This window comes from Desmodus rotundus, chromosome 4, assembly GCF_022682495.2.
Source record: "Desmodus rotundus isolate HL8 chromosome 4, HLdesRot8A.1, whole genome shotgun sequence".
Lineage (NCBI taxonomy): Eukaryota > Metazoa > Chordata > Mammalia > Chiroptera > Phyllostomidae > Desmodus > Desmodus rotundus.
This window is the reverse complement of record NC_071390.1, coordinates 175,336,494-175,360,132: the sequence shown is the minus strand read 5'-3', so window position 1 is coordinate 175,360,132 and position 23,639 is coordinate 175,336,494. Positions and strand designations below refer to the sequence as shown.

The 23,639-nt window shown below is 40.7% G+C and overlaps 1 protein-coding gene across 3 annotated transcripts in view; it reads right to left on the bottom strand.

Moving 5' to 3' along the window:
• Positions 1-8,117: 8,117 nt before the first annotated feature.
• RAB28 (RAB28, member RAS oncogene family) overlaps positions 8,118-23,639 on the bottom strand; it is an 81,623-nt gene continuing 66,101 nt past the window's right edge. The window contains exons 5-7 of one of the 3 annotated variants that reach the window (XM_024573779.3): positions 22,834-22,937; positions 17,329-17,406; positions 8,118-9,073 (exon numbers count right to left, since the gene is read on the bottom strand). In XM_024573779.3, the coding sequence (XP_024429547.1) occupies positions 8,981-9,073; positions 17,329-17,406; positions 22,834-22,937 (275 nt within the window). In that variant the 3' untranslated portion in view covers positions 8,118-8,980. The remainder of the gene's footprint in view (positions 9,074-17,328; positions 17,407-22,833; positions 22,938-23,639) is intronic. The other 2 variants (XM_045182976.2, XM_045182977.2) reach the window with 2 other exon arrangements.

Here is a 23,639-nt window from a genome sequence, read left to right as displayed (position 1 = left end):
TCTGGAGTCACAAAGAGTCGGGTTCAAATCCCAGTTCTGCATCTTGCTGACTGTGACATTGGACATTTTATTTCCCCAAGGCTCAGCTGCCCAGTGTGGAAGCTGAGAACCCCAACTCCCACTGAGGCCCAGGATGAGAATTAAATTGACAGCCAAGGAAAACTGCACAGCAAAGTAGATGTGCTATAAAGCTTCGTTGTCATGAAAAATATGTACATAGTACATGGCGCAGTACCTGGAACAAAGTAGCTACTCACTAAATCCTTGATGCCTTTCCTCTGTCTTCCCTCTCCGGTTCCCCTCTGGTTCAACAGCCTTCAGCGGTTAGCCTTCAAAGAGAGCCTCAAAAACAAACCATTCTAGGTCATCTCTGTCCTTGGTTGTAGAAGCAATGAGACAGCGCACCCACATCTTGGTTCACTCAGCTGTCAGCTTTTACAGCATCATCCCTACGCCCTGACCCAAACACAGGGCACCTAGCCAATCTATTGGTGGGCCACCCGCCAATTTAGAAGACAAATTTGAGAAAGTGTCAGAGGATCGGGATAAGGGACAAAACAAAGGGGGGAGGAGGGTGAGAAGAAATGGTTAAGTTGGCTCAAGAGCCAAGAGTGTTGGGGAAGCTGGAAAGAGACAATGCCCCACCCCCAAGTTAGAAACAAGTGAGGGGATTTCAAGGAACCCTGGAACGCTAGTGGGAGGAGCACGAGACAGGCCTCCGCAGGGCGGACGGGCAGGTTAGTGCTCTATCAGCGAGGGGTGGCCACAATGGGACTCTGAGTCACACCCAGAAAAGCAGGTACAATGACCGATAGTTCATGGACCTGTTTGGAATCGTTAGAAATTTTTGAGGACTTTCTCCCCATGACTAGACAGTCTCATCTTAGCCCTGTTAAGTTTTCAGGGCAGGCACCACAGTCGTCACCCCCATTTTACAGATGTGCAAACTGAGGCCTCAAAGCTGGCCTGTGTTTTTGGTCACTTAAGGGAGAGGTAGCTACACAGAGAGATGAGTTTGTTCAGTGGTTTCCAAATGGAATCCAAGACTCTGCAGTCTGGGGTGGAGCCCCAGAATCAGTGTTTTTTTAAGCTCTGCAGGTGATTCTGATCATCACCCAGGTTTGGGAACCACTGATACAGCACCTAACAGACCCACTGCAGATAAGGAAACAGCCTCGGCAGAGGTGGAGGAACTTGCCCAAGGTCACATAGCTGGTTAGTGGTTAAGACAAGGTCAGTGCCTCGGCTGACAGTCTCCAGGAGAGAATGCTTGCCAGCTCACCCAGGGGCTGTTTATAGTTAGTTGTGACAACCTACATTATAGATAGGCTTCATTCATTCAATAAACCTTTATTGGGTGCCTCTTCGGTGCCAGGTGCCAGGCGCCAGGAAACAGCTAAAAACAACAAGGTGCTTGGGCTTAGAGAGTGTGTGGTGTGAGGGGAGGGAGACAAGTGGCTTCACACCTGCAGGGTGGCATGGTGGGGCTCCAAGATCGGCCGGTCCTTCTAGCCAGGGCTCTCCAACAAAGCTGTGGTCAGACAAAAGGCTGTAGGATTCACTTCCCCGTACAAGCAAAGGGCACAAGAGGGCTTACAAGTTCTATCCAAAAGCAGGGGGGGTGGTGCTGGTGGGGAGGACCCAGGCTACAGAGGGAGAGAAAAATAAGGAAAACAAAGGCTCCTTATATGGAAGGTTGGTTACTTTTGTTTTAATAAGCCACTTGTGTGCTGTGACTTTATACAACTCAAGTTAGAATAAACGATTTTGAATGAAAGGTTTCTCAGGCTATTTACTGGGTGTATAAGAAACAATTTGACGTTACTAAAATATGTTAAGACCAAAATAGAGGCACCAGAAGAAAAGGCACAAGTTTTCATTATGGTACAGAGATCATATCTGCCTTTGCTCACAGTGGGTGATAAAAGTCAGTCCACGTCCGTGCTGTGGAGGGCCTGACCAGGTCAGTGACCCTGCTTCTGAGCCAGCCAGACCTGGGTTTGGATCCCTGTGCCATCCCTCCCTAACTGTAAGACTTTGGACAGATTATTAAACTGCCCTCAGCCTCAGTTTCCCCCTGCCAGAGATAATGCAAATGCCCTTTGTATTAGTCATCCGTGCCAGGAAGCAAATTACCCTGAGGTTTAGTGGCTTCAACAACAATGGTTTATCTCCCCTAGTTCCTGTGGATCAGGACTTTGGGGGCATTTCAGCTGGGTGCTTCTAGCACAAGGTCTCCGGTAAGGCTGCAGTCAGATGAATAGCCAGGGGATTCACTTCTGAGCTGATGCTGACTGTTGGGGGGATGTTCTTTCCTTGGCCTTCACATTGCTGCCTGAGTGTCTGCATGGCATGGTGTCTGGCTTCCCTCAGAAAGAGGAAGCTGAGGGAATAAGGTAGAAGCTGCAATGCCTCTTAGGACCTCACTGTAGAAATCACACACCGTCTTACCTGCGGTACTCTAACAGTTGCACAGGTTAGCCCAGGAGGATGACACAGGCTGACTACCATATAGCCAAGTGCTGGAAACAGCCTAATTGCCCACCAGCAAATGAGTGGATCCAAAAACTGTGGTAGCCCTGGCTGGTGTGGCTCAGTGGATTGAGCGCTGGCCTGCGAATCAAAGGGTTGCTGGTTCAATTCCCAGTCAGGGCACAGTCCTGGGATGCAGGTCAGGTTCCCAGTATGGGAGGTGCATGAGAGGCAACCACACATTGATGTTTCTCTCCCTTTCTCCTTCCCCCCTCTCTAAAAATAAATAAATAAAATCTTAAAAAAAAAACAAACTAGTACATTTACATGGAATACTACGCAGCAGAAAGAAAGAACTCCTACCTTTTGCGACAGCATGGATGGAACTGGAGAGCATTATGCTAAGTGAAATAAGCCAAGCAGTGAAAGACAAATACCATATGATCTCACCTATAAGAGGAACCTAATGAACAAAACAAATAAGCAAAACAGAACCAGAGGCATGGAAAGAAGGTATAGACTAACAGCGACCAGAAGGGAGGGGAGTAAGGGGGGAAAGAAGGGTAAGGCTCTAATCAAGGAATATGTATAAATGACCCATGGACACGGGCAACAGGGTGGGGACTGACTGTGAGAGCAGTGGGTGGGTGGGGCAGGGGAGACCAACAGGGGAAAATTGGGACAACTGTAATAGAACAACAACAAAACAAGTGAAGATGTTCACAGTGAGCCCAGTGTTCACACACTGCATCCATAGTAAGTGCGGTGAGCACCTACCACAGCTCTCCACAGCTGGGCCCCGGGAAAAAGCCCAGAGACATTAACTGGTGTGGCGAGTCATCCAGCCACTGGGTTTCTGAGCCAAGAGAAGAAGCGTGTTTTCCAGTCTGCATCCTTAGGGTCCCTCTTTCCCTAGAGGAAATCCCAGTAGAGACAGAGGTGAGGGACTACCAGCTAGAACAAAGCAGTCACTGGAGTTGAAGTAAACAGATGTCTCAGGAGGAAGGATGGGAAAGCAGGGAGAGGATTCCAAATGTCAGGCTGAAGAAGACACTTTCCTTTGCTGGAAAAGAAAATGAGGAGCCACTGAGAAGTCTGGAATAAGAGTGACTTAGTTCAAACCCGTGGGTCAAGTTCATTCTCATGGCTGTGTACGCAGCAGACTGGAGGTCTGAAGGAAGCAGGATGTTGGGGCGATTTGAGCAGCAGTGTGGGAAAGGAGAAGACGTCCAAGAGACATGTGGCTGGGAATCCCATCCACGAGCAGGCTGAGGATGCAGGTGAATCAAGGATCAAGGAGGCCCAGTCACCAGGCTCAGATGCTAGTGGCTGGCTGAGCTGCCATCTGTGCAGTGCTGTGATATCGCCTCCCTCAGCCTGACCTCCAGCCCTGCGTCTACTTCAGTCTATAGTGTGGGAGGCCTGAGAACATTCAGCATGACTTGGACGCAGAACTTGAAAACAAATAGTCTGTCTTTCCTCGTTTCCAGCTCTCCAGCGTGGAAAACTGATGCCGTGAGGGGCCAGACTGAATGGAATGCATGTGGTTCTGAGCTCAGCCCCAAGGCCCTGTTCTACCCAAAGGCTCCCTCCCCAGGCTGGGTGCTGGGAGGGTGGGTCGTCTCACTCAGCGCTGTCAGTCTGAGCCTCACTTCCCCATCACATCTACTCTGACCACTCCCTCAGCCCTGTCTGGCCAGAACCGACCTGCGCTCAGCACCCCGCACACCATCTACCTGGATGGAGTCCCTCCTGATAGCTAGGGTGCTATGATACCCTGCTACCTGAAGGCAGATACTGTATCCCTAGGGATTGCACATCCCTAGGGCCTAGGTTGAATGCTATGATTTTGCTCTCTGAAAATGTTTGACAAATAATCTTCTCTCCCAATTTCATGATAAGCTAGCAGCGTTAGTATCCCTTGGGAACTTGTTATAAATGCAGAACCTCAAACCCTACCCTGGATCCACCGAATCAAGATTCTCCAGGTGATTTATATGCGCAAACCAACTCAGAGAACAGACTCTTTTTGTATTAACGTAGCGTAAGATGACATTTGCTTTTGAAGCCAGTTGGGTTAACTGTTGACCCTGATTCCAGTCATGGGAAATCCATTTTTCCCCACCCTCACTGTGAAGTCACATCTTCCTCTATCAGTTTTGCTGAAGCAATGCAGAATCTAATTACACTCTGCTGAGTTACGCATGTGCCCAGACTAGAACTTGAGGACAAAACCCCGATCACGTTCACCTCTGTCTTTGGTACATAATGGTCTTATGTAAGAAGTAAGAAAAACACAAACCAACGTCAGCTGAAACCAGGAACAACTGACTCATGCTATGAAACAATTCCAGGGGGGTGGCTTGATCAGGACTCCGTGTCAGGGACCGGATTCTCCCTCTGCTCCCTCGGCGGCAACTGTGGACCTGGGCAGGCACCCCCTTGTGTCTTCACCATTGCCGGGGCTCGTCTTCCTCATTAGAGTGCAGTAGTCAGCTTCCTCTGGACTTCGGGGGGGTAGCAGCTTCTTTTTTTTTTAACTCTTTTCTTTTTCCGAACCCTCAGCAAACAACCCCTCCAGTTCCATTAGCCCTGATGGAGTTATTCACTCATTTCTGAGCCCATCACTGAGGCCAGGAGGAAATATCCTAATGTGTTTACGCCAATGAGAATACACTTCTAGAGTGGCCAGTGGCTGGAAATGGAGGCGGGCCCCAACGGGAAGCCAGGCAACTGTCATTGGGAGAAGTGACCTGGATGCGGGGGAGGCAGCGGACAGATGTCAACCACAGTGCTCAGCGGGTCTGCATTTCCATTTCCTTTGAATCTTGCAGCTGTTTTTCAGGATGCCCAACGTTACTGCAATCACTTGCGTGGGTTATGGCCAGAAAAGCTTTCTATTTTTAAGTGACACACAAATGATTATGCTCCGTCACATTGTTTCAGTGATGGACTTTAAAGCGCCCTGGCTTACCTCCTCCAGGAATAATAAAGCAGTCACAGGAGTTCCTTGGGCCATTCCAGAAACCACTCCACAGCGGTTTGCCACACATAATAGAGGGTGCACTTGAAAGGCAACATCCAATGACCAGTTCTGGCTGAAGACTTTTGTGTTTTTCAAAAGTTCAATAAGCAGCAGAAGTGACCACAATGAGTCTGAAACTTTATAGCATGCGTCTTCAGGAGACAAAGTGCCTAAAACTAGATGGAAAGACTTGTAATTTTATAAATTAAAAACTGTAGACAGGAGAGGTAACAAAGTAAAATAAGCATGAATCCTACGTTTTTGTTTCAAAAATAAAACCCGAGGTATGGGGAAAATTGTAATATGGAATTCAGCAATCTGCTTTGGCCATATGCTGTATTGCATGTTCCCTGTGCCTGCTGTCCTCGAGCCAGAAGGCTCTCAACGACTGGTCAAGTTTAGCTGGGAGAGACAGAAAACCAATGAGGCCAAAGCAGGCAGGGGAGGGGCAATTTTCTGCCCTCACCTCGGGAGCAGAGGGCAGACTCACCACCACCAGACTCTTTAGACCCACACTGCTGGCCTAGGTGGAGCATGGCGGGAGAAGGTGGGTGGATCAGCACTTGACATTACCACTTTCCAAAGCAACGACTTAACACCCAGGCCTGGTCTGTTCTCAGAAAGGAGGTCAGCAGTGTGATCCTCACAAAAGGCAGGCAGCGGACTTGGTTCCCAGCCATACCCATCCCATCCCCGACATGGATGGTTTTGTGGGGATCCTGGCTCTACCACGGACTCCAGGAGGCCTTGGTGTTATCAGCGCCTCTCAGCGTCAGTGTCCTCATGGGTAAAGGGGACAATGACAGCCCTGTCATACACCGGAGGAAAAGAGAAGCCCATGTGACCAGTGCCTGGAAATGTCCAGGCCAGAGCAACACTACAAAGGCAATTCCCTCCCTGCCTCGATCAGTTCCACTGAGTGCCCGAACTTTATACACATGCAACTGAAGTATTCTGTAAGTTTCCTGACTCCTATTAAATGCCCGTAGCACTTAGCTCGTACAATCACGTACATGTGTGTGAAATCATGTTTGAATACTGCAATAACTGGACTGAACAAAATGAAAATCCTCAAGTTTTCACGCAGATGTAAAGACACCCCCCAAACGAGCAGAAGAGCATGGCCTCGCCTCTTGCTGAATGTGACAGTGAAGTTTAGTCGGGCAGTTTAGTTGAGCGACTTCAATCAATCACAGCCTTTGCAGCAACAACAGCAAAAACAGAAACCTCTCCTAAACTGTAAGGTGCTTGAGGGTGGAGAGCTCTTTAATTCAACTTTATATTCTCCTAAAGAACACAGAGAAAATATGTTTTCTCTAGAAAACATCAGCATACATGAGGAAGATGTTGACAAGAAGGATAAACTAAATTACCTTGAAGGGCTTACAACCTTGAAAGGCTTATTGAAAGGATGCTCAGCCCTGACCAGACGGCTCAGTTGACTGGAGTGTCATCCGTACAGCAAAAGGTTGGGGGGTTTGATCCCTGGTCAGGGCACATACAGGAGGCAACCAATCAATGCTTCTCTCTCACATCAGTGTTTCTCTCTGACTCTCTCTCCCCCCCTCCTCTCTCTCCAAAATCAATAAATATATCCTCAGATGAAGATTTTTTTAAAAAAAGGATTCTTAATTGCTATACAATGAAACGTATAAAAATCAAAGTAGAATAAGATTGGACTTGCTGCCTAATTAACAGCAATCACAATTTTTAAACTTTCTTAGATTTCCAATCACTCTTGACCAGTGTCCCCCTGCCCTGGGGATGGAAGATTCCCTCCAGGGTCTGGCTCTACCATTCCGTGACCTCTGCCAAGTTCTTTTTTCTCTCCAAACTTCAGTTTCCTTAGTCATGCAATTTGTGAAATAACAAGTTTTCTAAAAGTTCTTACAGCTGTAAAATTAGGTGGCCAAAATTCCTGCACACACTTGTAGCAGAAACTGCGAAAGGCACCCTGCCGGGGCCAACCTGAGAGACATGGACTAGAACAGATCTAGAGCTACCCTTCCTTAAGCACGTGACCTATTAAACAATAAAACACAGGGACCAGATGACTGTGATTTGGGGCAGGAAGAACAATGGCCACCCGAGAGGTGCTCATGTGGAACTCTGGGCTATGCAGATGTGGAAACTTTCTGGAAGGGCAGCATTCGTTCCTGTTCCCATGTAGCAAATACAAAGCACCCACCACGCCAGGCACTGTGCCTTGGCACAAACACAGGACACAGCTGTGACCAAGACAGAGCCAGGCCCTCGTGATGACCAAAGGCAGGCTGGCAGAGGGCATTTGGAGAGGAGGGAGGAGCTCCGGGCAGAGGGACCTGTGCAGGCAGACAGGAAGGCAGAGCAGCACGCAGCACACAGGGGTGAGTCTCTGTGCGCAGCGGTAGGGCACGCACAGAGGGCTGGCAGGAGATGAGCGAGGGAGAACTCGCTGCCGTGCAGCCCCTGGAATGCCAGGCCACGGAGTCTGGACTTGAGTCCGTGCAACACAGCAACCTCGAAACTCCAAGTGACTGAGTGCGCATTAAACTTCACACAATCCCTGATGTTACAGTAAATACACTTTGTGTTCTGGAACCAGAAGGAAGATGGCTGAAAGAAAAATCCCCGCAAAAAGTAGATTAAATAAATTTATTTGCAGAAGGAAAACATCTGAACATCAGGTACAAGTCCGATCCGCAATGATCCAACAACAGTCCTAGCCCGTCCCGAGGGCACTCGGATGCAGTGGGCAGGAGCGAGTCCTGTGGGGCACCAGCTGGACGCTAACCAAACTCCACAAAGCCCTCTCACCTGAGCGTCCCGCAATACACAACGACCATGATACAGTGATAAAAATACAGTATCAAACACTCACCACTCTGTGAGCTATAGATACAATATAAACAATTTAGGTCCTTTTTTAAAAAAATGAAAAAAATATATTTCTATTACAGCTTTATTTCAAGCATTTTCAGTTAGATACAGCTTTGTATATTTTCACTCACTATAGACAGCAAAAGATTTGCCTTCTTGAGTATTTGTAGATAAAAGTATATTACTTGTTTAAACGTTTGTACTCCGAAGCACGCTTTGCCATGTGGGAGCCCCGATAAGAAAATGAAAATGTGCAGTGGCGAAATCCTGGCTGGTCATCAACACTTGGATAGTTTCCATATTTGTTTAAAAAATTGACATCTGGGTAAAAAAGAAATGAGGACATTAAGGAGAACCAACATTATTCTTTTTCAATGAAGCAGTCTAATTCCAGAGAATGGGCTTTCCATTTTGAATTCAAAGTGTGTGGTCCCAAAGTTGAATTCTTTCCAGTCCAAGGAGCTGCCTGCGGCTGTGAGGCAACACTTAATGATGAAGCGGGTCGGGAGGAAAGTGTTAACTGAACTATAGAGACGGTCACTGATAAAACGAGTTCCTAGCGGCCCTCTGGCCCACACGGAGGCGGAGGGCAGGCGGAGCAGCCAATACCAAAGAAAAACGCGCTCACTGAACGGCACACATGGAGCTTCTGGGAGGGTGGACAGTCCTTGACATGGGTTCCTGGTTGTAGTTTACAATGTCTGCCTTCACCACCCTCTGTCGTAAAAGAAAACAGGGTTATTATCAGGACATCAGAACATCTAGAAAGAGCTCCTTAAAGTATATTTTTATTTTCTGAACTTAGGTGAACTCCTCATGACAGACATCATAAATGAAGCAGGAGCTGATATTAGAAGAATCAACCAGAAGAAACATGCAGAGCTGGGGTCGGGAGGGAAGGGGCTGGTTTTTTAAGTTTTTTAAGTAACAACTTCTTTATTGAGTCTTCCCTGATTTTATGACATAAGTTTGAGGTTATCACAAGTCTAATAAAAAAACGACAAATTAATATGAAATATCAAATCCTGGTTATAACTTAACATAAGGAATTAAAATTAATCATTCATATGTTTTAACTGATAGACAAGACTTTGTTATTTCAAAGTAAAAAATGTCATTATTTATTAATATTTCCATAAGCCACTATCCCTAGCCATAACATTTTTTAGAATGTTTACAGCAATTAGCGAGTTAGTGAGGAGGGGTATAACTGTTAAAGAGGAATCACATATAAAGGAGAAATGTTTTGAGAAACCCAATATTTAAAACTGCCAATTTTTAAAACTTTCCTCCCAAATCCCTAACTTACTTTCAAACTGCTCATTAATGGGTTCTGAATAATGACTATCAAAATATAGAATAAGAATTTTAAAAAGTTACCGCATACTCATTTTTAAAATAATTTAAACCAAGAGATACTTTTAACTCTTCCTTCCTTCCCTCTAGCCCACATTCAAGGATTATCTTAAATGATAAATTTAGCAATATGCCCTAATATTCCTCTCTAAGTAATAATTAAAACAAATACTTTACTGTTTTCAATGCTTTTACTTAGTCTGCACAAACAAGCATACAAAGAAGGGTAATTCAAGGCAAATTTTAAAAATACTCTTTCAATTACCAGGCTATTTCAGGAAAAATGGTAAGGAATGAATAATGAAATAACTGCCTCCCTTCTCCACTTCACTGCACATGTAATAAACACAACCATAAAGACAAATACGTGTGAAAGTAACTGAAATGTTATTTTAATTTGTTCCCAATTTCTTGTTTAATTCATAAGTCTCTTGGCAAAGGATCAATTTTTCAAAGTTCTAAAACAGGACGCATGCAATATTAATTCCAATAATGTACAATAATCATTTGAACTTCTCTATTCATAAGGGAAAAAGAACAAGATAGCATTCACTAGTTCTCGCCACCCTCCCCCACCAACTGCAACAATTTGTCCGTTAATACCTGCACTACTGTACTGAACAGAGTCAACTCTGGGCAGAGTTGGTACACTGATGGTCTTCTTCCCGGTACTTCACTATCTCTGCCCTGACAATATGCTGTCAATTCCATACAACATAAATGAGATGAAGAAGAAAAAATAGAGAGTATGTTCAATGATTGAAAATAGAAGGGAACACCAATTTAGAAAAAGAAATATGCACATAAATTTAAACGTCACAAAAGAAAACAGCAGAATATAGACATATAAAAGGAAAATAAAGACCCAGAAACATTATTCTTTATAATTCTATTTAATTGTTCAAATAGACATGTCTACTGAACTTCCTACAAGTTGTAAGTTCCAGTTTTGATATCACAATTACAAATAATATATATAATCCACAGTATTTCAGAGAAAGACCAAGAATTATGCTGCTTTTCTATGCTAAAGTGCAGTAAAAGTATTAACTCCATTTCCTTCAACAAACATTACTGAGGATCTACTACATGCCAGACCCTCTATCCTGGGAATGTGCAGGTAAATCACACAGGACCAGTTCCCAAGCTGCTGTGGCCCGAATGGGAAGAGACACAGGTGTACATCTAAGTGTTCTACTAGCAGACTTGCAGTATGTTTGGGAACATGGAGGACGGAGTGATTAATTTTCTGTGGAGGTGGGGAGAGGATGCATATATCAGAGAAAGCCATATGGCATTTACAATTGTGGCATATTTAATAATTCTCATTACTTGTCAAAGATCTCCTGATGCTACTCACTGCCCCATTCCTCACAACCCTAGCATCCACGTTCCAAATTCCATATAAAAATTAACAAGTCCAAAATGCCCTTTTCTATCATTGAAAAAAAATCCGGGCATACAATATTTAAGCACAACAGCTGTTCTCCTCAAAAACCTAAGAGTTTTGCTAAATAAAGAATCAATGCTTTGTCAGGTTTTTGTTTGCTGTAATCCTTAGAGTGAAAAGGCTACATAGGACAAGTGGGCACGACAGAGATAACATGCTCTCCAAAGATTTAAACTTGAAACTATCCCTCCTTCTTCTCAATTTCAAATCTTATTTCAGAAAACTCTTGCTTCATAACAGCATCTAATAATTAACACATGTAGAAAAACATGTTAAGGAGGCTGTAGGTTGTGATAACATTTATAAAGCCTGAATAAACAAACACCCGAGAGGAAATGAGCAGGGCGCTACAGTGTATGAGCTTTCAGTGGGCTCTGCTGCAGTTCTCCAGCAAGCGGTATTAACTTCTGGACAAGACTCATGATTTACTAGGCACTCAGCATGATGCTATCAAAAGAAGCAGTACCAATGGCAACATGAGGTACTGGGGGCAGGGCGTGTCAGTGAAAAGCTGAACACCATTATCCGCCCTGCCCGAACCTAATTGTTTCATGACAAACTGTGGGTTACCATAAAGAAAAGGGATTTTCACAATCAGTAAGCAACGCATTAATCCTCCAAAATGTTGGTTTAAACCCCATCCTATAAACACAACCAAGATACTGACCTCTGGTCAAGACATTTGGTCAAAGAACTGACTAACACAAATGGCTTGGGTATTCACCATTAATTTTCATCAAATTCAAGAAGAACCAAAAAGGCAACATCTTTCTTGGGGGCCTTGGTTGTTTGACAAAAAGCTTTGTACAAAGTTTCTGGACTGGAAGCCAGAACCAAGGCTTTGCTTCCTGTGAAGAGCGAAACAGAATTTCCATGGCAGGTGATTTCACAGCAGACAGCTTGTTTAAAAGTCATTCACTGATGTTTTCAGAGAAAATGTTACCTACAAAACACCAACTTTTATTTTTGGAGCCACAAAGTACACTCCATTATTCTCTGCCACTAGTCAGTGGAGTGAAAATAACGAAGTGGCCCTGCCAGGAAAGCAGCTTTGTGTTTGAACACCAGTTTAACCCGACTCTGGCAGAGAGGAACTAGAAAGAGACTAGATACTAAGACTATGCATTTTCTTTGCAGACCGCCTAATGCATCATTAAAGAGCTGAATGCTGAACTTCCTAGACAACAGCAGTAGTAAATTTATTTTTTATCCTCAAGATTGAACTACTTTGTAAACAAAAAAATCTGAACAATCTGGGAAACTAGGCATTACTAACTATTCCTAACTTTTACACTATCTCAGAGAAGAATGGCTGGGACAGAGAAAAGAAGGGACAGATAAACAATGAAAATAAAAATTATCAACTAAATTGGGAATTGTGAGGCATGAAGAAACTAGGGTACACTAATTGTTTAAACATCTGCCTGCCCCCACTTATGCTGGGGGTTCCTTGAGGACAAGGACTTCAATTTACTCATCTCCGTACCCTCAGATTCTAGTGTGGTCCCAGCACAAAGCAGACCCTCAAAAATCGTTTGCTGCAGTCATCAACTGCATTCCCTTTCATTTCTCCCTGTTCCCCTTTCTCTTCCTTACAAAACTTGCATCATATGTTTATAACTCACTTTATATGACCCCCAAACAGGAATGATCTAGGTTAGAATTAAAGTAATCTCTTTAAATAGTCAGTGAATGGAACTAAGACTAAAAAGCCTTATTACAAATATTTGTCATCAACAAAATTACTGTAGCATCCATTTCCACATGACTGGTGAGTGTCTACCATCTTCCTCCTTTTCTATAAAATAAATAAAAACACTTTTAAACATTACACCACATTCCCTCAGGAATATTTTAAAAGGCATAAAACCCACAAAAACTGGGCACAAGCTTGCTTTCTCTTACTCCCTCCACTCCCTGCCTCCCTCTCTCCCTCCTTCTTTTCCTCCTTCCTTCCTTTTTTCTTCCTCCCCTCCCTTCCTCTCTCTCTGTCTCCATATATATTTTTTATTTTATGTATATCTTGCAAATGTAAACAAAAACATAAAATCTGAACTTATGTTTTTTCCTAGTCCTTGACATCCAAATGGCCAAGAAGTACATGAAAACAATGCTCAACATCGCTAATCGTCAGGGAAATATAAATTGAGCTAAAATGAACTAAAATGAGCTATAACCTCATACCTATTAGAATGTCTACCACCAAGAACGCAACAGATGTCCTGGCGAAGATGTTGAGAAAAGGAAACCTTTGTGCACTGTTGGTGAGAATGTAAGATGGTATAGCCACTGTAAAAAACACTGTGGAGATTCCTCTAAAAATTAAATATAGAAGTACCACATGATCCAACAGTTCCAATTCTGGGTATCCAAAGAAAGTGAAAATACTAATTCAAAAGGATATATGCACCATCGTATTCATCGCAGTGTTATTCACAACAGCCAAGATACAGAAACAGCCGAAGTGCCCAACAATAGAAGAATGGATAAATAAATGTGGCATACACACACGCAGACGTATACACAATGGAATTATTATTCAGCCATGAGAAAGGAGGACATTCTGCCATTTGCTACAACATGGATGGACCTGGAGCCCATTATTTTAAGTGACATAAGTCACAGAGAGAAAGACAAGTGCTGTATGGTATCACCTATAGGTAGAATTTTAAAAAGCCAAACTTTAAAACCAGAGAATAAAATGGTGTTTACCCAGGGATGAGAGGTGGGGGATATTTCACCCTAAGATATCATTTAAGGGTGAAAACTTACAATCAGTAGTAAATAAGCACCAGAGATATAATGTACAATATAGTGAACAATCAAACCTCCTAAGAGCCTAGAACTTCATTATTCCAACTACTGAAAAGAAATCATTATGTAACGTTACAGAGATACTTACTATCACTTCAACAGCATTCACAGTATAATACGTACAGTATCAAATTAACATGCTATACATCTTAAACTTACACATTATATGTCAAATATATCTCAATTTATAAAAAACACTCTGCTTAATGTGGCTTGCCAAGTGTATTCTTAGAAACATCTTTTTAAGAAATGAACTTTCAAAAATGTTTCCACTGAGAAATGTTAACTGTGAAATCAATAATGTAATTGGCAAAGGCAGCAAATCCATCAGGTTCAGGAAAGGAAATTGAGGCTTCTCCACATAAAGGATTCTGACAAATTGAGAAAGGCTCTAGCATTTGAATTCATCTTCAAATGAATGGACTCAAAGTATTGGGTTGGCCCAAAAGTTATGCTGTTTTTCATACAATGGCTCTAGTGGTTCTTATTTGTCTTCAACTTCATCCGAAACAATTTTGTTACTGTATTGTGACAGCTGTCATATTAGCATGCGTTAAAAAGAACTTATTAAAATTAGTGAATGTCTGTACAGCCATTTTAATATTGAAGATGGAAGAAGGTAAGTAACATTTTCAAGATAGTATGCTTTATTATTTAAAGAAAGGTAAAAATACAACTGAAATGCAAAAAATGATTTGTGCAGTGTGTGGAGAAGGTGCTGTGGTTGATAGAATGTGTCAGAAGTGGTTTCTGAAGCGGTTTATTGACATTTTGGCCAAATAATTCTTTTCTGTGGGGCTGTCTTATGCATTGGAAGATGTTCAGCAGCACCCCTGGCCTCTACCCACTAGTAGTCAATAGCGGGAGATATCCAACATATTCAAAATATCCAAATCAATAAAGTTATTGGTGAAATTGAAAAAATGTGTCTTTATTTTACAGAAAAAGTGTAATGGACTTTTTGGTCAACCCAATAAATGCCAGCAACAAACTGAAGACTGACTGACGCCTCACTGCGTAAGAAACAAGGTGAGGTGCTCTAACAAACAAGGCGGGAGGTGCGGGGAAGTCGGCCCACTTTGTAGTTAACACAGCGGACACCTCTTCAGTTAAAACATGCCTAGGTGTTAAGTCAGACTACAAGTGAACTGTGAATATTGATAAAGCTTCTAGCTTCCATAAAGTTTGCCTCTCAAAAGTACCCAGTGTACTTCACCTCTCGAGTTTTCACTGCAGCTGCGCGCTGCCACAGAGCTCAGGCCCAGCACTCTCTTCCAGCAGGCCCGCCCATCACTGGGTCTCCCCGTTCTCCATTCCTGTAGGTGAGAAGTGCTTGGGCTTCTCCTCTCTCTCCTCCAGTCTTTCCATAAGACCTACTGATTCTTCTCAGAAACATCTCTTATATCCACTCCTTCCCTTCCACTCTGATTCTGGTGCTTATCACATCGAGGGCAGTAACCTACTTTCCTTGCTTAATCTCTTTCCACTTGACCACACAAAAATATCCCATTAGATTAATCCTACCTAAAAACTGCTATCATTTATTTCTCTGCTTCAAAAATTATTTCCCACTGTCAATACGTTAGATAAAATTTATTACCTTGGCATTCACAAATCTCCATAATCTTTTCTCAAATTCCTTTTACACTCCAACACAAAGTCATTTATTTTAACCAAACTGCCCTTTTTTGCCAAAATACAACTTAAGCTTTACAACTTGTTCATGCCAGCTTCTCTCCCAGTCATTTTCTTAACCCCTGCTCCCCACTCCAAACTGCCCAGGAAGTCCTCCCCCAATATGGTAGAGTGGAAAAGTCTAGGGACGATGCTATAAGGCCCTAGGCCCACCACTGCCTACTCACAGCTTAGTGGATCCAAAGTTGCTAAACCTCTCCACAGTCTGTTTCCTGCCCATAAAATAAAATGAAGTGCCACCTGCTCCACAGAGTTATGACGGGGATTAACGGAGATAACACGGTTCCTGGCACATGGTATTGATACACTAATTTTCTTCATTGAAGGCAAGGACTACATCTTAAACTCCTTTAAATCACTGTCAGACCCACCACTCTACCACATAATATAATGTATGATCAATACATCATTTATAATTATTTGATCATCATTCATAGACTCTCTAATTAACCAGACATCCTTTTTCAAACACCATTTAGAAATAAAAACTAAAAAGCAGAGGATGCATTTGGTCTGCCAAGTTCCATGTAATCAAGCAAATCATGTGGCTTCTCTTTCTTGTATCCCACCTCCTAGGCCAAAAACAAGTAAGCGTTTTTATGTGTCTGTGAGCAATTTACATGGCACAAAATACCTTCACACTGTTCCTGGCCATAGTTAAGTGCGAAAATAAATGTCTTTTGAATAATGAAAAATGAAAGTAGCGGCTTTCCAGAGACCCAAGGATTTTAATCAAGTCTTAAAAACAGCCACATCAGCATAACAATTTTTAATAAATAATTGCTTTGTTTTAAAACACATACACACATGTGCAATGACCATAAAAATAAGACACTGAACTATGTCAAAAAGAATTAAAGAAAAATTTAAGGATGGGGAAAATGGGGTGGAAATGGAATGGAAGGGATTCTGAAAAAATGTAATTTATTTTTGCTTCTAAGCAAACCACTTCTGAAACTTAACTTCAAACTATAGGCTCTTGTTGATTTTTCTTCCTACCAAACATGTAAATTGGTGTACTATTACAGTGATATTTTTAAATGTTTGACTGTTGGTATTCATGTTCATTTCTTAATCTTAGAAAATTAACTAAGACTAATGAAAGAATTCAGAAATCCTCAATAATCAACACCACTATTAAATTAACAATAAAATAACATCAACAATTAATATCATTAAAGTAAAAGGATGTTTAAGAATATAGAGTGTACAGACTTATAAAAATTTGAAAAAATACTGTTTACCAAAGCAAACATGGAAGATGTCAAGTAGAGAAAACTCTAATTGAGACTTTAAAATATAGTTGGGATTGTGTATGAAATATTTTTAAAATATTGTACAGTAATCCTGGAAGAACTTAAGTACAAAACAACAACATGGTCAGCACCTTAACCCATTATTTAACCATTATATTATATTAATCTCATTTTTCCAACAAAAAGGACAAACTGAAATCTCAAGGGTATCATAATCTGGCAAAAAGTTAACATCCTCCATCTTCTGCAGTAAACAGTGATTCATTCATACACACAATCTATTTCTAGGATCTTTAGGGATATGTACACAGCATATATAAATGTGCAAGAATTCAGGGGTAAAAATTAATATATTTTAAGAAATAAATTATTCTTTAAAATGTACAGTTCAATATAATCACCTGTGACTGTTCTATTTCTGCTCTGTTTAACTTGATTCCAAGGATTTCAGCAGCAACTTTCTGAAAACACAGGAAGACCTACATACCAAAAATAGGTTTAAATGATTTAAAACAGGCATGCTTAAGTTACCTTCAAATAAATTGAAGTTCCCAAACAATGATAAACAGCAAGAATTGCAAAAATATGATATGCCAGGTTATTCCAAAAATAGCTTTATTTGTCAAATACAGCAAGACTTCAAGTGTAATGATTTTTTAAATGATTAAACCCATAATTTGAAAATTCATGATATTCAGTGAATTGGTCTACACATATACATTAATCCCTAAACACTTACATTTTTAAAGATTTAACATAAGACAATTACAAGTCCCACATTAAGAAAAAAAAAACTAGCAAAACCAATCCCTGTAGGTGCTACAGAAAATAGGACTGCATTAGTCTGTACTTTCCTACCTGAGTTTCTCATTGCCAACTCTAAATCTGTCTTTTGATATGGCTTTAGCCTATCCCTTTAATAGTCTTTGTGGCCCTCATCAAGTCAATTAATTCTCCACATCTCTGGAGCAAAACAACTTAGAAATCCTTACTGTATTTTATCTGTTCAGAATAAAGATGCATTTTACTCCATTATCTGTAAACAAAACTCTACACTTTTCTATAAACAGCCTTTTCATACATGGTTAGCTTATGCTGAGTCCACTCTGATTCCCAGAGCTGCAAGCCAGAAATTACCTATAATGGATAACTTGTCTTTGCTTCAAAAGTGTACTATCATTTTTTTATCCCTACTTATCTCAAGATTACTTAGTGAATATTTATCACAATTTTATTAATTTAATTTTGATTTCTAATCAAAAAGAGATACTTACTCTGAAAGGCTTATGTCATTTGCACCTCAAAAAGTACCATATATTATGGATCACTGATGAGCAATGTTTAGGGAAAACCAGTAAAGTTAGTGTGTGTAACAGACAGAAAGAGGGGATTGTAAAAGGAAATGAGCAAAGAGATTAATGAGGTATAAATCATGTAAGACCTGGTGGACTTTGGTTTTTACTCTGAGTGAAGTAGAAGCCATGAGGGTGGCTTGATGTGACTTCTATTTTAACAGGTTCGATCTGGCTGCTGGACTGTGCATTCAGCAGAGAAGATCAGGGTACAAAAGAAGAAACCAACCCTGGCCACTGTGGTTCATTGGTTCTGGAGCGTCATCCCATAAACTGGAAGGTCATGGGCTCAATTTCTGGTCAGGGCACATGCCAAGGTTGAGGGTCTGGTCCTGTGTAAGGGCGCGTATGAGAGGCAACCAATCCATGTTCTTCTCCAGCATTGATGTTTCTCTCCCTCTCTCTCCCTCTTTTCCCCTCTCTCTAAAATCAGTAAGCATGTCCTCAGGTGAGGATAAAAAGGAAAAAAAAGACACCAGCAAAGACACAAAATAAGAGATGATGAAGGCTTAAGACAAAGTCATAGCAGTGCAGATGGTAAAAAGTAATCACCATATTCCAGACATATTTTGAAAACAGAGCCAACAGGACTTGGTGATAGACACAGATGTGGGGTGTCAAGAAAACAAAGGAGTCAAGGATGACTCCAATATAATGTTGGCCTTATCAATTGGTAAAAGAACTACCATTTATTGAAGTAGGAAGGCTGTGAAAGATGTGAGGAGGAAATAGCAACAGCTGAGTTCTGGATCTAAATTAACTGGGACTGCCTATTAGACATCTAAGTGGAGGTGTCAGGGGGCAGTTGAATACTGAGTATGGACAAAGCAATGAGACTAGATGAGGACACCAAGGAAATTAATTTAGAAGAAGAAATACACAAAGACTGGGCCCAAGGGCACTCCAATATTTAAAAGCTGGAGAGATTAGAAATCAGCAGAGCAGACTGAGAAAGAGTACTTAGCAAGGAAGAAAATCAGGAGGTACGGTATCCTGGAAGATAAGTGAAGAAAGTATTTTAAAGAGAAGAGTAATCAACTATTTTACATGCTGCAACTAAGTCAAGAAAGATGAGAACTAAGAACTAGCCGGTGAATTTAGCAAAAAGTCGGTCATCAGTGACCTTGATAATAGCAGTTTGGGTGAAATATTAGGGACAAAAGCCTGGCTGGAGAAACTTGGAGGAAGAGACAACTCTTTCAAAACAGTCCACTGGGAAGTAGGGGGAAGAAGGTGATAGCTAGAGAAGATGTGGAATCAAGAGTTTTCTTGTTTTTAAGACAAGAGAAGTCATACTATTTTGTATGCTGATAGAATAATCCAGTAAAGAGAAAAAGTGATCATGCAGGAAGGGGAGAAAATCACTAAGCAATGTTCATTACTAGACAAAAAGCTGGCCTTAGCTAGGAGCATGAGCAGTTCATCCCACAGTAATGGCGGAGAAGACAATACCTGGGAACAGATACAGGGCGGGAAGGAGAGTGAGATAAAGGTGGTGGCAAGAGTACATGGAAGTTGTCTTGTTTCAAATTTATTATAAAATAGGAAACACAGTCATCAGCTGAGAAAATGGACAAGGAAGTTTTGAAGATTTGAAGAGAGGAGAGAAGCTATAGACAGTCATTAGTTGAAGGGGAGAGACAGTGGTCTGTGATCATGGAGGATAATTACCAAGCAGCATTAAGGGCCCAGTAAGTGATGGTGAATTTTCAGTAAAAACTCCAGCATGACTCTGTGTTTCTCCCTGACCACGTTCAAAGACATGGGTGCAGCCATAAAAAAGTGGGGGTTTGATTTAAGCCAGAGGTAAGGCAAAGTGAGTCTGATAAAGTGAAAGAGGGGAATGGGAATGGGGTGTATACTCATGGCAACAATTTTCACTGGTCATGATATTTATTTTTTTTAATTTATTTATTTTTATTCAGTTACAATTGTCTGCATTTTCTCCCCATCCCTCCACCCCACCCCAGCCAATCCCACCTCCCTCCCCCACCTCTACCCTCCCCCTTGATTTTGTCCTTGTGTCCTTTATAGTAGCTCCTATAGACCCCTCTCCCCACTGTCCCCTCCCCAATCCCCTCTGGCTATTGTTACAATGTTCTTAATTTCAATGTCTCTGGTTATATTTTGTTTGCTTTTTTCTTTTGTTGATTATGTTCCAGTTAAAGGTGAGATCAAATGGTATTTGTCCCTCACCGCCTGGCTTATTTCACTTAGCATAATGCTCTCCAGTTCCATCCATGGTCATGATATTTAAATTAGGAAGAGTGAAAAATTAAGACATGAAAGGAAGTCAGGGACACTGCAAGGGTATTAGGATCAGTGTCTTGGAAGTCCTGTTGAGGTGGCAGACTGACTGGGTTAGGGCACTCAAAGGTGTGAGCTGAAAAGACAGGATGCAGTGGGTGACTAGGATGCCTGATATGAAGATATGAGGTAACAGAAGGGCTGCAGTGATTTGCAATGACAATGCATGGGACTAAGCGGCTGAGGTGGGTGAAGGGCAAAGATTTGAAATCACTTAGTATTATGACAAAGGAAATATTAGAGAAAAGTATAGTAAGCCAGGAGCTCAACTTCTCGAAAAGTGAGGGGAAGTAACCTGGAGTTGGAAGTGACTTATAATTCTTAAAGTGATTCCACCAAACCATTTCAAAGTTGCATTAAGAAAAAATGAGAATTTTTAATAGTGGTTCAACATAAGTACACAAAAAATACTTAGTGGTTAAACACAGGCTAAAATACTGGAAGTTAAAATAATTCTAAAATGGCTAAAGACCCCTAGGCTAGTGAGAGTAGAATCCCAATACATGGATAGACTTATCAAGGAGTATCAATACTATATTTTTTTAATAGTGTGTGTGGGTATATGCCAATATTTGTGTTATTCTGGGGGAAAGGGTTCCAAGAGCTCAAGTTTTTAAATGTCAGATTGAAAAAAAGATTAAACACCCTTTATTTAATATTTATCCTGAGCATAAAAACCATTAAGGAAATCATAAAGGAAAAATATCAGAAAGGATTAAATCACAGAAAAATTCAAACTTCTTTTGGTTGAATATGTCGAGAAAATTAATGAACAAAAATCTGGGCAGTAAAGAATATTTGCAAAAATTCTGACAAATGGTTGTTATCCCTGATATAAAAATGGTCACAACAATTTTAAAAGTGTATTACAGCCCTGGCTGGTGTGGCTCAGTGGACTGAGAGCTGGCCTGCAAACAGAAAGGTCACTGATTTGATTCCCAGTCAGGGCACATGCCTGGGTTGTGGGCCAGGTCTCCAGCTAGGGGCGTGAGAGAGGCAACTGATAGATGTTTCTCTCCTTCTCTTTATCCCTCCCTTTCTCCTTTCCCTTCTCTCTAAAAGTAAATAAATAAAATCTTTTTTTTTTTTTTAAAAAAAAGCATGTTACAAAGAGATAATAGGTAATAGGCAGAAAATAGGTAATGAAATTTTTCAACATTCAACCTCAACAGCAATCAAAGTGTTTAAAATTTAAATAGCAAAATACCCCTTTTTTGCCTACCAAGTTGAGAAATATTTAAAAATAAATAAATCCTGAATGTTAAAAAAAAGAGTGTAGTGGTATGGCACTCACACAATATGCAAGTGGTAATTTGCAATATGTTTCAATTCCTGAAAAGGAATCCACCTAAAAGAAATAATCAGGGGGATCACTGTGTAAGTTATATAAGTGTCTAACCACTATGCTGTACACCTGAAACTAACAGAATATTGAATGTCCACTTAAATTAAAATGTTTCAATTTTTTAAAAAAGGAAATAGTCAAAACATCAAAGCTTACGGACAAAGTTTTACATTAAATTATTATGTCAAAACTTGAAAACAACCTGTATGTCTAATAATAGGGACTTGGTTGAATGGATTTTTTAATAGTTATTTAATGAATTATTAAATCCATTTAGTAATATTAAATGACATGGCAAAATTTTCTTCAGATGCATATATTAAATAAAGAAGTAAAACAAAATTATTTCTATATTATGACCTTAATTCTTTAAAATAAATATTTAGTGTGGTTAATACATTGATACCTGAAGTGTCACTAGTTAGGTTTACGAATCCTACCTCCACCACTTATTAGCTGCGTAACCTAGACCCCCATTACAGAATCTCACTAAGACTCATCTACGAAATAGAGATGATTCCAGTAGGACGGTGCCTGTCACGAAGTAAGCTTTCAGTGAACGCAATCTGCTGGCAGCAGCACTAATACTTGGGAGGGTCAGAAAAGGAAGACTAGAAGGAACCCTAAGAGGTTATGAACGGCCATCTCTGAATGCTAAGATCATGGGTGATACATATTCTTTTTAAACTCTTATATTTTGAAATACTCTAAGACAACCATAAAATTATGTTAAATGAATTATAAAATATACACAGAATAAACATATCTAATCTATTTTATGTCTTCAGTAAGCATTAATTTGTTGCAAAAGTTAAATAATAGAAGTGTGCTTCCCACAAATAATGGTAAATAAAGGTAAATAAACTTCACTTATAACATTCAAAATTCATTATTTTACTTACAGAGTCTCCTGTCTTTGCTGAGACAAAGTGGCTACTAAAACCATTTTCCTGGCAAAACCGTAAGTGTTTTTCAGGTTTTACTGTTCGCATATGCTCCAAATCAACTAGAAAGGTGAACAAAAACAGGAAGAAAATGTAATATTGGAGTCAATCAATATATTTTAACATGTTCAAGTTAGATTTATTTTCCAATATTATACCCCAGCTTAGACACCAGCTGAGGAATCTTGGGCAATTTCCTTAATTTCTTTAATGCCTTTGTCCCTAAATCTAAAAACCAGGGCAAACAAATACACCTAGTGTTTGAGAATTAATCTATGTATAGTGCACAATGACCAGCACTGAAGTGCTCAAAAAATGAAAGTTATCATTCTTATTATCTACACAGCTTCAGGCACACTGATGATACTCAAAAAATATATATACTTAGTATAGTAAGTTTAAACACAGTGATTAATAGAAAGATGCACTTACCCAAGTATATTTGATTGAAACAGTTTGATTACTGTAATAATTATTAGTTCTGCAATTTTCATAAAAATTGGTGTTCACACAAATACATAATTTTCTGTTAAAACATATCAATATTACATAGTTTATTTAACTTATTTAAAGCCATGGTTTAATTTCACAAAGACATGGCTCAGCTGCTTTCCAAACCTAAAGTACGCACGTCGAAAGGAAGGGGCAAGCATTTATTTCCTTGAATACTTGTCGGGGCTTTAAAGTAAAGCGCAGTATTCATATCCAATACTGGTTTTATCCGGCACAGTCTATTTTTTCAAGTGTGATCTTTTATTGAACAG